The sequence below is a fragment of the Rana temporaria genome, chromosome 9 (genome assembly GCF_905171775.1).
Source record: "Rana temporaria chromosome 9, aRanTem1.1, whole genome shotgun sequence".
Taxonomy (NCBI): Eukaryota; Metazoa; Chordata; class Amphibia; order Anura; family Ranidae; genus Rana; species Rana temporaria.
In genome coordinates this window covers 41,501,749-41,515,522 of record NC_053497.1, presented here as the reverse complement: position 1 = coordinate 41,515,522, position 13,774 = coordinate 41,501,749, and the positions used below count along the sequence as shown (strand labels likewise).

At 40.3% G+C, this 13,774-nt stretch overlaps 1 protein-coding gene across 1 annotated transcript in view; it reads left to right on the top strand.

Moving 5' to 3' along the window:
* NOP53 (NOP53 ribosome biogenesis factor) overlaps positions 1-11,665 on the top strand; it is a 30,334-nt gene extending 18,669 nt beyond the window's left edge. The window contains exons 9-13 of the mRNA XM_040323272.1: positions 966-1,141; positions 3,262-3,328; positions 5,755-5,831; positions 7,012-7,068; positions 10,881-11,665. Of these exons, the coding sequence (XP_040179206.1) occupies positions 966-1,141; positions 3,262-3,328; positions 5,755-5,831; positions 7,012-7,068; positions 10,881-10,887 (384 nt within the window). The 3' untranslated portion in view covers positions 10,888-11,665. The remainder of the gene's footprint in view (positions 1-965; positions 1,142-3,261; positions 3,329-5,754; positions 5,832-7,011; positions 7,069-10,880) is intronic.
* The last annotated feature ends 2,109 nt before the right edge of the window (positions 11,666-13,774 follow it).

The following is a 13,774-nucleotide window of genomic DNA, read 5'->3' as shown; positions in this document are numbered from 1 at the left end:
TAACAGAGTGACTGAGAGCATGAAGACAATGTATGGTATAGGGTATGGAAAACATTTCTCTAAGATACACCGATCAGCCATAACGTTTAATATCCCCAACGGGTAAAGTGAATCAATGATCTGTTGAGGGGTGCCTGTGTGCCTCACCCTCAACAGGAGGGTGAGGCCAGGAGCCCAGAAGAGGCACCCGAGAGGAAGATCTGGGATCCTCTGTGCAAATCCACTACACATGGCAGGTAAGTATAACATGTTTGTTATTTTTATAGAAGTAAAAACAAGACTTTACGATCACTTTCAGTATGTCTACAGGTCATGGAATAGCTAGTAGTTGGTCACATCCTGTTACCAATCTAAAGGATCATTTTGACATGCAGGTTTCCTGACATCAAGGGATGGGAATATGTCGGTAGTAGAACTGGGGTGGTTGCACAACTGTTACATTTCCCATTCTGTTTTTGGACAATCAACCAGTGTGGCAATACATATTGGGGTATCTTCATTAGACTGGAGTAGCTTGGATAGGGACTACCTACTAGCTAATGACCTGAGTATTTTGAATCCCTGATCCTGGACAAGGTTAAAGCTTTGGGAAGTCAGCAACGTCTGAGCATTTATATAGAACCAGAAAGTAGATAAAGTACTGAAGTTAATGGATCACAATGACGGTCAACAAACACTTTAGGAAGGAGAGATTATTAACAGCAGACTGTTTATTTTACAACCGGTTTCTTTTGGTACAAAAATGTGAACGTTCGGGAAAACATGCTGCACTCTTGATACGGGAGAGATAAAAGCCCTGCGATATCCCCCATTAATTCAGACTGCATTGGATAAATCTACAGGTACAATAAAACCCCTCAATGAACAAGTTTATTTTGGGCTATAAATTTATAGTGGCTTGCTATAGCAGAAAGTGTTGCCATGGTTTATGTAAAGGTAAAACGCTTGTCCTGCTTTTTCCTCAGAAATTCAGCCAAGAAACTGAGAAAACGGAGAGACTGCGACGTCAGAGCCTCTTCCAGCTGAAGTCTCTCTATGCATCACTGAAGACTAGACAAGCCGAGCTCTTAAGACGCAAGAAGCTTCGGGAGGAGAAACGCAAATTACAGGCCTTGCAGCCGCGGCGGCTCGGTCGCCTCAAGTAAGAACCATTAAAAGGCTATGCTTTATCAGTATTGAGAGGGGATCCAATACAATGCGTTTTTGGGGCAAAGTCAAGACTATATCAGATATACATGCAAGTCTTCTCCCAGGAAAGCTACATTTTGAATATTTTTTTTTTCCACCCAACTTCTGGATTTTTGGATTAATCACAAATTGGCTACATACGTAAATGCATTGTTAAGAACCTACAGAGATTTGTAATCTTGGGTATCTCTGTAGGCCTCTGCCCTGTGATGAGAAGCATCCTTGCGCTGTGAGTATTTCCAGCATGACATGCTGGAAATGTGATGCCAACACTGGGTGCCCTTGGGTAGTGGTGTGTTTCGCCATCCCTGGGGCTCTGAGGGCAGAGGATCGGGAAAGATTTTTTATTTTTTACTCATTCTTTATAAACCGCAGTCTCCAGCAGATCAAAACAATGAGACACGGTATACAACCAAAAGTAGAACATTTATCACCAAACAACCGTCAAACCGGGCATCGTACATAAGAGAAGAATAGACTAGTGGGGCGGATGGGGACAACTAAGGTTGTACCATGTGGTACTGTCAGAAAATCATGTCAATGTGGAACTGAGATGCATGAATTTGGGTGTGCGTATGTATGTGTATATGTATATATGTATATATTTTTTTTTTTTTTTTTTTTTTTATTACAGACCAAAAGTTTAGACACCTTCTCATTCAAAGAGTTTTCTTTATTTTCATGACTATGAAAATTGTACGTTCACACTGAAGGCATCAAAACTATGAATTAACACATGTGGAATTATACATAACAAAAAAGTGTGAAACAACTGAAAATAGATTTCATATTCTAGGTTCTTCAAAGTAGCCACCTTTTTGCTTTGATTACTTCTTGGCACACTCTTGGCATTCTCTTGATAAGCTTCAAGAGGTAGTCACCTGGCGCAGCACCCCATCACTCTCCTTCTTGGTCAAATGGCCCTTACACAGCCTGGAGGTGTTTGGGGTCATTGTCCTGATGGATGGAATAGCATGCCGCTGCAAGATGCTGTGGTAGCCATGCTGGTTCAGTATGCCTTCAATTTTGAATAAATCCCCAACAGTGTCACCAGCAAAGCACCCCCACACCTCCTCCATGCTTCACAGTGGGAACCAGGCATGTGGAATCCATCCGTTCACCTTTTCTGTGTCACACAAAGACACGGGGGGTTGGAACCAAAGGTCTCAAGTTTGGAGTCATCAGACCAAAGCACAGATTTCCACTGGTCTAATGTCCATTCCTTGTGTTCTTTAGCCCAAACAAGTCTCTTCTGCTTGTTGCCTTTTTTAGCAGTGGTTTCCTAGCAGATATTCTACCATGAAGGCCTGATTCACACAGTCTCCTCTTACCAGTTCTAGAGATGTGTCTGCTGCAAAAGGTGGCTACTTTGAAGAACCTAGAATATGAAATCTATTTTCAGTTGTTTCACACTTTTTTGTTATGTATAATTCCACATGTGTTAATTCATAGTTTTGATGCCTTCAGTGTGAATCTACAATTTTCATAGTCATGAAAATAAGGAATGTGTGTGTGTGTGTGTGTGTGTGTATAATATATGTATGTGTATGTAGGAATTCTTCTAGTGGGTGTTGTCTAAAGCCTTGTACACACGGTGCGATTGTTGGCCAACCATGCGCCCTGATTTATTTTGTCAAAAGAGCGTGTGCTAGGATCTTGTCTTGCATACTTGTGTTACACAATTGTTGTGCCGCGAACGTAGTGACATACTATGCAGAATTTTATCTCGAGAGTCACCCTCTGGGCCCCTTCTGCCAATTTCATGTTTGAGCATTGTTTCTGAGCATGTGTTGGTCAAAAGTACATTTTGTGTGACAGGTTTGTGTACCGACCATATGAAAAATCAGACGTGGAGCCGTTGACCACCAAAAATGTACTGGCCTGTCATCCAACATTTGTCTAAAACATACTAACGGTAAGAATTTAGGACAAGTCTGTCGAACTGTGTGCACAAGGCTTTAGAGGACTTTTTTTTTTTTACATCTTTATAGGAATTCCAGGTAATGGTGGTATTCTGTGCCATAGAAATGCTTGTCTTTTGCTATAACCCCCCTGCTTTATCTCCTCTTAAAGGTACCAGGCGCCCGATATTGATGTACTTCTGAGTGAAGAGCTTACAGACTCCCTGCGGAAGTTAACGGTGAGCTCTCTCTGTGTGTAAAAGCATGTGTAACTTCTTAGGCAGTAGGTGTAACAGTGCTGGATCCAGTGGAGGGAATGCCGTTTTAATAAATCTTAAAAGGCATGACTATCGGTGGGCTCTTGATCTGAAAATGTTGTAGAAACCAGAACTTTCTGTTGTATTGTGAAAATGGGTGTTGACGGCACCAAAGCAGATGTGACGAGGCAGTTTCAAACTATCTCCGTTATTGAAAATCAAATGGCAGTCAACCTATGTCGGGGTCAAAAATCATCCCTTTCATCAGGACTAAATGTTTAAAAAAAAAAAAAATCCAAATGTATTTTTCAGTGTGCAGTTATAAGCGAATAAAAAAAGTGAACGTTGCCAAACTAAGCTTCCTAAATGCTAATTGGCATACAAGCTCATAACTCGGTTCATAAAATCACAAGTCATTTTTCTGAAAGGCTTCTTTATAAATGAAACTGGACACCTGTAGATAACAATATATAGGCATTCTACAAATGTGACAAACGTAAAACTTGAATACATAATTCGGAAGGATTAAAGTGTTACTAAACCCAGGACCCTACATTTACAATATCTGATCGTACCCAACATGAAAATGCAAATATTTTAGTAAATATAAACTGCTAAAAAATGTTTTCTCATTGGCCGTATATAGCCGTCTTGTAACTTCTATCAGTGTCTGATTAAAGTTGTAGGCGTTATTCTTGTACTCTGACTGTTCAGTGAGGCTGCCTAACTTCTGACCCTCTGTCTGGACAGTGCTGATCACATGCACCCTCCTAAGGGGGGAAAACTCTCTAGCAATACGCACCAAACTGAGCATGTGCAGTGTTCCCCCTAGGCTCTCTACGATCAGATTGACTGAGGATAGTGCAACGAGGGGAGGATCAGAGAAGACCGGATCAAAACAGCCTTTTTACGAAATGCAGAGTATTAACCCCTTAGACCTCATCCTCGCTATTAGATTTTCTGCAGATTTTTGTCTTCAGATTTAACAAAACCATATATGAGGTCTAACCTTAAGTTTCAATTTGTGTGCAATCAGGCTGGCCCTTGTACTACATGGTTTTGGTAAAGCCAAGGACAAAAATCTGAAGAAAATCTGTGTGTATGGGGTCTTAGATTACACAGTGCGTATAACAAGCATGCTTTACTGCATATACATATACCTTAAGACAAAGGCATAATGAGCTAGTATGCATACTAGCTCATTATGTATTACCTGACATCGAAGCCCCCGCAGCCGTCTTCGTTCGAAAAATTGGTTTACGACCTCCTTAAAGGGAAAGCACCACTTGTTCGCAATCCCCCCCTGCCACATTTGCCATTAACTTTTAAGCCTATTTTGCATATAGAGATGTAATCTGCGTCCTGTAACGGTGATAAGATTTACAATATATATTTAAACACACAAATTGATCCTGATCTAGTTTGGTATGACTATAAATTCAATGATTTGATTGGCACTTTAGACCTTGTGAAAATGGTTGTGTTATGAAGAACAGTATCAGTTTGGGGCAATGTAAATGATTGTGAATTGGTAGTAAAAGACGTATACCTGTACATCTGAGGATACAAATTCTTGGACGTGTACAGAGTGCCTGGTTCAGAAGTTCATCTCGCTTGAAGGCCTTTTTCACACATTTATTAAGTAGCCTCAAATCCAATGTATTTCAGAAGGGGGGGGGGGGGGGGAGAGAAGCCTTTAGTAGTCCATGTTTAAAAAAACAAAAACAAAAAACACCCAGAATGCACAAAAAGGCCTGTGTTGAGGCTTAATGAAATTTGATGGCACTAAAGGCATCCAGGGAAATGTACAATAGAACCAATTTTCACTTCTGTCAGTCTGGTGCTATCGCACACTAGATGATACAAATGGATCTGTCAGCGGTGAAGTGCTTTTGCCGTCATCTGTTGTGCAGGGCAGAGTTGAATCTGCTCTGTCATGTCCGCGGCCAGACTTTAAGTCTGCGTTGCAATGCATCCCCTTTTAACACAATGCAGAATCGGTATTTTATTAAATGTATGTGGTGTACGCATCTGAATAAGATTTATCGACCTCCTGTAGTCGTTGTACCACAGAGCCCTACCTGGTTGAGAGGGAAGCATCGCAAGGAGTCAATCAGTTGTGCTTGTTCGGTCACCACAGCTATAGAGAAACGTGTGAAAGTTAGCTGGTTTCAGAGCTTTTGCAAATATGGTGTGGAATATAGAAAGCTTGCTTAAAGCATAACTAAAGGCAAAATTGTCTTTATAGTTTTGGACTGCGTAGATGGATTTGAACACCTATTGTGGGTGGGAGTGTTGAAGAGGGTATTTAGAATGCGCTGATTGAAATAAATGGCCCGGTCTTAAATGTCTAGTATCAGCAGACCTTGTATGTATCATTAATATAATTTTATTTTTATTTTATGTAGCCTTCGGGAAGCCTTGCCAAGGACCGATTCAAAAGTTTCCAGAGGAGAAATCTCATTGAACCAAGAGAGAGAGCCAAGTGAGTGCTGGCTGAGTATGGTGTTGAATTATTGTAATCAGTAAACTCGTTTGATGCAGGTTCTATAAATCCTAAAGGCCAGGGTGCCTTATTTACAGCTGACGCCTACATTTTTAAATGCCTTTTGCTATTGTCAGCAGAAGCATTTGTTCTTTTGGCTTGAACTTCTTGTTGGCTCCTAAATTCTGCCTGGGTCCTGCATAAATGTCCACCTCACTTTGCAGATTTTGTAGAATATAATACCATCTGCAAAAAGGGGGAAAAAAACATTGTTCAGTCTCGCTAGCCCTAAACCGCAGTAGTTTGTGTTTTCAATGTCCTTCAATATAGTCTTATTACTTGTGCTGCCAGTAGATCTGTTGTGACACTACAACTGTATTCAGGTGACACGACAACTGTATTCAGGTGATTTTTTTTTTTTAACCATTACTATCTCGCTTATGGCGAACAATAACCCACTGATAATGACTTATCTATAGTAGTATCCAACTTTTAAACCTAAAATCCCACACAAAGGTCAGCTGGAAAAGCTTCAGCCAGCATTTACACTTATGTAAAGTTATTGCAGGGGAATATGCGAAAGGAAATCGAATCTGTTGGATATTGATGTCCACAATAGATGTCAGAAAACCTTGGGTGTCTTTATGCCAATCACCTAAAAGTTTTAACTACAAACCCTAATCGTTTGCAGAGAACCAGATGTTACTGGGCTTAAGAGAAATTGACTATGGTCTTAAACTTTTATGTAATTGTGCAATCTAAAATGTGAAAAAATACTGGTTTTCACAATGGCAAAATGTAAAAATAGCCTGAGGCTGGATTCACAAATGCAGATTCCTCTGCATCCAATTCACATGAGTGACCAGCTCTCAATGGAGACGGTTCACACAGCTCTGAGGTGACCACGGTCTGCATTTAAAAAGGGCCCAAGAGTGCCTTTTTGGTTCAGATTCAGTTTCGGATTGAGGCAAAAATTCTAACTTGATTCGCAGCTGAATCGGTTAACAGGGACGACTCCGGATGCAGTTTTGTGAACCCAGTTTAACACCTTTTTATAGCAAACTGGTCCCAAAAATTCAGTATATTTATCTTTTTTAACATTTTGTAATGGCTGCAGGAAAATGTTTTATATATTTTTTTTTTTTTTTAGGCAATTAACAGTTTTTCTTGCTCCCTACAGGTTCAAGCGAAAGTTGAAGGTAAAATATGTGGAGAAGCGGGCATTCCGGGAGATCACGTAAGTTATACTAAAGAAAATGGGGATTTTGAATGGTATTGTAGGTTTATCTGATGTCTTCTCCTGCTAGGCACTTGTGGAAATGGTAATCCATGAAACTGTTTATACAGGCATGCACATCACCAAGGAAATACAATGTAGTTGAGGGAATAAAGAAATCTGGGAGGAAATTTGAGGGCTGAAGAAATTTTTTTTAGAATCTGGTCACACTGTGCAGTTGCCTGCGTTTTTCCTCATGCATAAATGCTGGGAACTGCAATGACATGTACGTTTTCTGCATGTCATGTTTACATCAAAAGGCACTTTCACTGTGTTGCAGAGAGATGCAATGTTCTACAAATTTTTTGCATATTATTGCACCTCTGGATGGCCCTGCATGTCATTGCTGTATCACTTCACAAAGTTCAAACAAAGGAAGCGTTGTGCTAAAATGGGTGTTGCACCACCCACTGCAGCCAAAATGGACAGCTTCCTGCACACTAAATTGCTGTGGGTTAGTGTGAGGGGCAGTGTGAAGTGGTCAGTTTCCACCATTGTGTTCCGATAACTGCGAACATGCATTATGGTGCAATACACAATGCCGCATGTATGGTTTTGTGTCCATTGTAGCATTAGGAAACCCTTTCAGATAGGCTTTCTTCACTTTTTTACAGTATTCAGTACCCAATGGAATGCCTTTCCTCTGCATTCCTGCTGGTGCTTGTCTTGGTGCTGATAGCTGAACATGGGCGTTACATTTTACAGGTAACTGTGCATCACTAGTGTCAAAATGAGCCTGTTATGAAGACCTTAATTCTGCAGAAGGCAGGCACATAAAGGCTTCTTTACTTTTTTTTTTCTCCTAACATTTCCATTGCACATGCCTTTGACACCCCTGAATCAGGGAATGTGCATTGTATGCAAATGTATACTTTCTACTTGGATATAAATCTTAAATTCCCTCTTGCAACTTCCCTGTTTGCATAATCAAAGCGCTAAGCGTTAAATTGAGCAGTAATTGATAAAAAGCCCACATCCCCTTTGCCTTCCATTTCAAATTATGAAATGAGTTATAAAGGAGCAGCAATCTGATTTATCTGCCAATGGGCTGGGCAGTCTATCTCTGAAATTCCTTCTGTAAAAACCATGTAAAATGTTTTCTGTCTCTGGAGACTGCTTTAACCCTACGGATTGAGCTTACACTGTTGTGAGCCCTCTCTGCAACATCAATGTAGTTACTCCCCACAGCATGGACATCACCGTTCCTCTACAGCTGGGGTCTGTAAAAACAATTTAATATTTTGGGAAGGATGACAAAGTGGGTGAGGCTTTCTGAAACTGCGCCTACCCTTTTGAAGGACCTCTTTTAATTTTAATATCTGAACCATTCGTAGGTAAATTTATATGTTTTAGACTTTAAGGTCCTTGTATAAACAATGACGTTGACATCCACAAAAACGCAGCTTGTACTGCTTTCTCTTAACTTTATTAGTAGTTGATGTTTGTTTAATGGCTCCTGCCCAAGTTCTGGCTTTCATGGTTTGAGCCAGAAGCATCAGAAGATTGCTTGGCTGCATGTGCAGTCTGGAGTTTCAGCAAAACCAAGCTAAGTGCTTAAAGCTGTTTTATAAGATGGCAATGGTATATGCTGGTACTGTTTCAAAGTCAGAAAAAAAAGTTTTTTTTTTTTTGGGACTTTAAATGAGATGCGTTTTTAAACAAACAGTAGTATGAATAAAATGGTAAACGTTTATAACCAGGCTCATACATACCACCCAAACAGCAAGCCAAATTCAACTGTCTAACTGTATATGTTAAAAGCAGAGATTGGTTGCACGCATTTGCAATTACATGAGTAAGCTGCAGAGCCCGCACCAAGGCTCTCGGAGAGGGCCTTGGCGCGGGCTCTGCCCTGGTTATAAACGTTTACTATTTTATTTATACTACTGTTTAAAAACGCATCTCATTTAAAGTCCCCAAAAAAAACCTTTTTTTTTTTTGTATCCAATAGGGATGGAGGCGTGTGTTTTTCATACGCCTCATAAAGTCCCAACCCTAGTTTTCTTTGTTTCAAAGTCAGAGGGCACTTTTTTTTTTTACCCTAACAAGGATTTCTTGACTCTACCCTAAGTATATAAAGCTGTGGTACAGCCAAAACTTTATTTTGCATTTACTGAAAAGTAAGTTGAGCAGAAAGTCGGGTTTGCATCCGGTTTAAAAAGTCTGCTAAAATACGTGTCAGATCACCTTTTTCAGAAAACGCCACAGTAAGTATTAAACTGCAACTTGAAAAATGGCATGAAAATTGTTGGCTTTCACTCCTGTAATGCTTTTACATCCTAGCGACAGGACTTAGAAGTTGCTAACTGAGTTTTTCAGCCAGGCTTTTGGGAGGGCCCAAATGGTCTACAGGTTCTACCCATAACCTTAATCATGTTTTAAATATCTACTGGGGTCCCTTGAGGAAACTTTCTTTTAAAAGTACAGTCACGTGTTTGAATTATGGTACTTAAATTGCTGAACATCCGCTTTGCCCTATGACGATATCCATCCTTGCACTGAGGCTTTTCAGCATTGGATGCTGGGAATGTGAGGCAAATGTTTGCTGTCTCAGGGTCTGGTGTGCTTTCCAGCCCCTGGGGTCTGAGGGCGCAGAGTATAGGATGTGGCAATATAGGTGTGGTAATTTTTCTTTTAATGAATTTATTTCAAAAGAATAAACATTTATAGGGAGAAAATGTTTGTGGTCAAAATGTCTGAGCTAGCTAGAATATGTATGCGTGTGTGTGTGTGTGTATGTGTGTATGTATATGTGTATATGTGTGTATGTATATATGTGTATATATATGTGTATATATATGTGTGTATATATATGTGTGTGTATATGTGTGTGTATATGTGTGTGTATATATATATGTGTATATATATGTGTATATATATGTGTGTGTATATATATATATATATATATATATATATATATATATATATATATATATATATATATATATATATATATATATATATATATATATAATTAGAACTACATAACCTAATCATGGAATATGTTCTCCCTTCTGTTTAGTGCTGTTAAAATCCCTAAACTCGCATAAAACTATAAATGTCTTGCATGCTCTTCATACTTGGTCACTATGGGGTTTGCTTTCTGTATTCTGCACAAAGCCTGGTAGATGCTGCTGTTTTATATCTCCCCATTCTGTTCATGTTCCCAATTTAGCTGTGGTGGTAACTCTGCACATGCTCAGTTTGCAGTGCATTTCTATGCTGAGTGTTTCCTCCCCATCACATCTGTGCAGCCCATGACCACTAACCAGCTAAACACAATGGGGGTGGGATATTGAATATAAATTGATGGAGGCTTTGCCTCCCTCTTATCTTAAGACACGAGCTGGAGGGTTGTGACTGGCAGAAATCTGCCTACACCATGTTCCACAAAATAAAGATTTAATTTCAAATGTATATTTGTATGACAATTTAAACATGTTTATTTGAACATGTGACCAGCAGCAGTGGACGAGAGGCTCCTCCTGCTTATGTTTCCCTGCAGACAGGCTGGGAAAGAGCTGGGTCATGTGACAGTAGTATATCAAAAAGGAAAAATATACCAATTTCCTTTTTATAAAAAATAAAATAAAAATTAGTGCCATCATCCACTTACAGAAATATAAGGAACAATGTGAATGTGTGTGTGTGTTGGTATCACTTTTAACCTGTTAACAGTATGTCCCTTTTTATAATGGCACTGAGGGTTGGTTTTAAGTCTATTCTAAACTAAGCACTGTCCTAATCTCCTTTTTTTATTTATTTATTTTTAGGTTGTAGTCAACACCGTGGACCCATTTCAGCACCTGGCCTTGGCATGGGGCTTTCTATTTATTGTGGACGTCGTGAAAGCTTGGCTTGGAAGCTGCTACAGTTGTGACTGAGCCCAGACATGCCTCTCTTTCCTGCATTGTAATTCTGTCTATTGGATTAACCAGATTCATTAGACTCAGGCCTCTGGTTTACGTGTTTATCCAAACTGAATTATTTCACATTAGACGCTGTCAATGTGATGTCTGCTTAACTCCACCACAGGTCACCATAATCTAATCAAATTCCTCCTTATACTCCATCATTGAGAATAAGCCACTTTCAGGACTACAGCTAGCCAAAAGACCTAAGAAAAAAGTCAGACGTGCATGCACCATCTGCTAATAGTGCTTACTTTTCAAAGATCTTCCCGTAAACACACTTGCTGGTATCTCGCACAATTTTTTTGTGTTCCCACAGAAGGGTCAGCCACGTAGTGCTTGGGAAGTCCTAACAACTCTAAAGATCCAATACAGGTCTTGGCCTTTTACCCTGAAATTGGTTGGTAGTCTGCACATGTAGACATGAGGATAATTATCTGATCTGACAAAGTTTTTAACTTGAGTGAGGATGTCTGTGATTTGGGCCCCACTGTGTCAGATCTCTAACCTGAGTTCATCATATTTATGCATAGAAATCCTCCCCATAAAACTTCTTGGGTATTTGGTGAACAATGTTCAGGTTTCTGTTTCCCAGTACGAAAAGACAACTTATTTTTCTGTGCAGAATAAACAAATTTATAAAATACTTTTGCCATGTTTCCTGTCCTTTTTTTGTAGATAACCCAAAACATCTAGTTTGGTGTGCAAGCACAACCCCACCAAAAGTAGATCATTCTGGATAGAATATAAAGGCTGATCTTTCATTGGTTTGTAAACGCTCTTCCTGACTGTGACAAGACTAAACCCCCACCCTGCCCCTCTATGTGCATCTATTGCTAGTGTGGTGAACATAACTTGATTTTGTATCCTTGGCAGTGAAGATGGTTGGTATAGCAGCTAATAATGAAGCTCAGGACTTGGATTAGCAGTTTTGATGGCTACAGCATGGCTGGCTAGTTCTGGGAGAGCATCTCCCACGAATGCAATACCCCCTGGATTGGGGTAAAGGGCCAATGACTTGGTTCCTTTACCATGTGATTGCTCTGTCAACAAACAGGCGTTGTCGGTTTAGCTCATTGTGTTGGTGAGAGGAGCTAAACTGACATGAGCAGCTGCTTGCTATTTATGTGCTCATCACAGTGCCCCATCATAGCGACCCTATTAGTGGTACTCATCAGCGCCCCTGTCGGTGTCATTTAAAAAATGTGTTAAAAAAATAAAGCGTTCTTTTTCACGTTCACGAGGCAGAATTAGTCTTTTGAACACTCACTTTTTTCCACAAAGTTGTCCTTTTTCCAAGATATTTCAAACAGCCACAATTGCACCCAAAAATACATTCTGCTACTCCTCCCAAGTATGGCGATGCTGAACATTATTTTTTTTCCACAACTGTTTGGAAAATGTGAAAATGCCGTTTAAAAAAAAAAAAAACGCAAAGTTGGTCATTTCAAAAGATATTTTTCCAACACCTAGCATGTACATTTCAAAAAGACACCCCCCCCCGAATACATTCTGCTACCTCTGAGTATGGAGATACCACATGTGAGATTTTTTACACATCCTGGCCACATATGGTGGGTTCTTCTCGTGGCAAGCTAGGGATGAACCGATACTCGTGCAAATGCTTGGTACCAATACGAGCATCTGTCCGCCTGCAAATACAATTGTGATTCCAAAGACTGGAGAAGAAGCGGTTTAACTTTAGGCTATGTGGGGGGTTTTTCACCGTCGGTGATGAGAATGGATCTCTCTTCCACAATCAGTGGTGTCGGCAGGCAGTATTGATGATTTTTTTTATTTTAAAGACTCTTGGACATGCATTTTAGCGAACACAATATGCAGGTATATGGGAAATGGTTGACACAAATGCACACACCCACACAGGTTGAACTGGATGACTAGTGTCTTTATTCAGCCTTACCAACTATGAAACCTGTGTTCAAATGGTAGAGAAAAAAAGCACCACCTGAGTGCAGTATTAAACGATTATTTTAATGACACAAATATCGACCACACTTGCATGAAAGGAAGGCTCGTCTATAAAGATCCTGTAGTCCTCGTCCCAGGTCTGTGGGCTGCACAGATGTAGAAAATGCAGTCTGTTTTCCTCAGGCTTGTCCTGTGGCCATCAGGATGAGGCCTGGTCCAGCATGGAACGCACTTCTAGGTGGGGGCTCACGCAGGCGAAGCAAGGGGCTGATTGGGCTACGCGCTCTGAGCCACTGCTCCTTCCATTGGCCTCTTGCATTGCTAAGCTCCCTAAAATGCTGGTTGCCTGGCTCCCGTGCATATACTTTGACCTGAGTAGTTTCTAAATCCACTGGGCTGCTTCCAGAGTAAACATGCATCCTTCCAGGTGCCTTTGAAAGTGCAGAAACCATTGGATCAGTAGGACAACCAAGCAAGCATAATTTTGAGGAGAAATCCACAATGACAGGCTCTAAATGTCTCTCGGCAAAGGTTTCCTTTAAAACTAAACTCCATTGCGACAGCTAAATGTGCAGCTGCTTTACCTGTAAAAGGATTTGTATTTTTGGTCAAACTGGAGATATGACATGCTAAGCAGAGATGTGTTGGTGACCTGACTTTTCCCTTTCCATATAGGTAATAGTTTGGTCACCTTCTTACCCCTAGCCTATAATGTGATATCCTTCCTGATGCACAGTGGGAATCGGGTTCACATATATGCAAATTGAATGTATTTTAAGCTGCATTACAGGTGAATGCGATTGGCTTTCAATTGAGCCGGTTCACAC